At 34.6% G+C, this 1,807-nt stretch overlaps 1 protein-coding gene across 1 annotated transcript in view; it reads right to left on the reverse strand.

The window, feature by feature from the left end:
* snx19 (sorting nexin 19) overlaps positions 1-1,807 on the reverse strand; it is a gene marked incomplete at its 3' end in the record, with an annotated part of 59,011 nt that overhangs the window by 43,093 nt on the left and 14,111 nt on the right. The window contains exon 8 of the mRNA XM_015402917.1: positions 292-416. Within this exon, the coding sequence (XP_015258403.1) occupies positions 292-416 (125 nt within the window). The remainder of the gene's footprint in view (positions 1-291; positions 417-1,807) is intronic.

The raw sequence follows: 1,807 nt of genomic DNA on the forward strand, positions 1-1,807 counted from the left end.
AATCAATCTGACTGGATGATCTGGTGAACTGGAAAGTGACCTGAGATGACATGATGTGAATTGGAGCTATAGAAATAAACTGAATTGAATTGAAATAATTAGATAATATGCACTTGAAATAAGACATCCAATTGTTTTTTCTTGTTTTAAATGTAAATCGTCTCATTCCCCTTGGCAAAGTGTCTCACTTACCTCCTCAATTCAAGACAAAAATGCACTTATTTTAGGAAAAAGGTACTTTTTTTTGCATTGTGGTTTATAGATTGACCCCCAAATAAAGAGCTGTCCCACCTGCTCTTCTTGTCCACACCCAGCTTCCCTCCGTCCACCTCGCTCTCGTTGTCCTCTGTGGGGCTCTGAGGTTCGGAGCGAGGGAACGCCGTCTTCAAGGTGTCTACAATCGCGTTCACCACAATCTGCAAGGGCAAACACAAAAACAATCAACTCCAAACCTTAGCGATGCGTCCTACCGTAAATTTAGGCTGCAGCTGCTGATGTCAGACTGAAAGTTGGAAGTATGTCCTCAGATTAAATCTAAACATGTAGAAAGAATCTGTATATGTCAGAAACACGCTGCTGGTTATACCATCGCTGCCCTCTGATTGGTCAGTTTGATTTATCAATGAGTTCTTCCTGAGGTTTAATAACAGAACAGAAACTTTTAACACAGTTTGGGAATCTAATGCTTCTGAAATTTATAATCCTAAAAACTAAGTTAACATAATAAGTTGTTTACATAAAACGTATTTTACTTGACTAATTTAAATGTGTTTAAGTCTATTAATGTTTCGTTGGGTCTAAGCTGTTTTTCCCCCTTTTTTTCAAACCACTCGTTCAGGCTGATCAGCTTTAAAAAATTATGTAATGACTTTTTCAGGAAAATAAGAAAAATCACGACTGCCAAAAGAATAAGATTTGTTTGTAGAATGGAAAAAATAACAACCTTATCATATTTAAGAATAATAATATTTGATTATCTTTTTCTATGGGAAAACAATCCTAATTCCCCTGGCAGATCATCTCAGATTCATTTTTCAAATTAATAATTTCTTAAAATAATCTAGAAACTAATGAAATGAAATCTAGTATTTCATATTCATTTAGATCAACACTGCAAAGATTGTGCATCTAAACAAGTCGTACAATCTAAGATCTAACCAAGGAAATCTGTCTGTTCTTGTTTTGAGATCAATATAAGAGCAGATTATGTCAGATTATTAATCTTCTTTGAGAAGATTCTGCTAAAAATAATGCAATAATCTGAGAGTGCAGTCAGACAATTTCACCAAGTAAGACTGCTTGTTTTGAGAACATGTAGATTAAAAGAAGATTAATAATCTAACAGGATCTGCTCTTATTTTATGTTTCTTCCAGAAGAAACAGTTAATTCCAGTTTCTTTTGGGAGAAACTTGGAAGGTCAAATTTACTGGAAAGTTTTGTTTCTTTTGGTGGATATTTTTGGCTTAATCAGACCCAGATCCAGTAATAACTTTGAGGTGGGGTTCAATATCTATAAACCAGCGGAGTTTATAAGGCTTCAAAACAATGAGCTGAACTACTGAACTGGATTTACTGCTATATTGCTGCTGTTCTCTATATATAAACTCAGTGTTTCAATACGGTTTTTACTTTGCAAGTTTTGTGACCAATAGTTATTCATTCCTCTAGATTTGCATTACATACACTTAATTAATAATATAAATTTTTGATTTATGTCACTGTGTTTATTCTCATGTTTCAGGCTCCTCTCCTGTGGAACCAACTACCAGTTTTAGTCCGTGAGGCAGACACCCTGTCTACTTTTAA

This window comes from Cyprinodon variegatus, unplaced genomic scaffold, assembly GCF_000732505.1.
Source record: "Cyprinodon variegatus isolate N-32 unplaced genomic scaffold, C_variegatus-1.0 Scaffold1409, whole genome shotgun sequence".
Taxonomy (NCBI): Eukaryota; Metazoa; Chordata; class Actinopteri; order Cyprinodontiformes; family Cyprinodontidae; genus Cyprinodon; species Cyprinodon variegatus.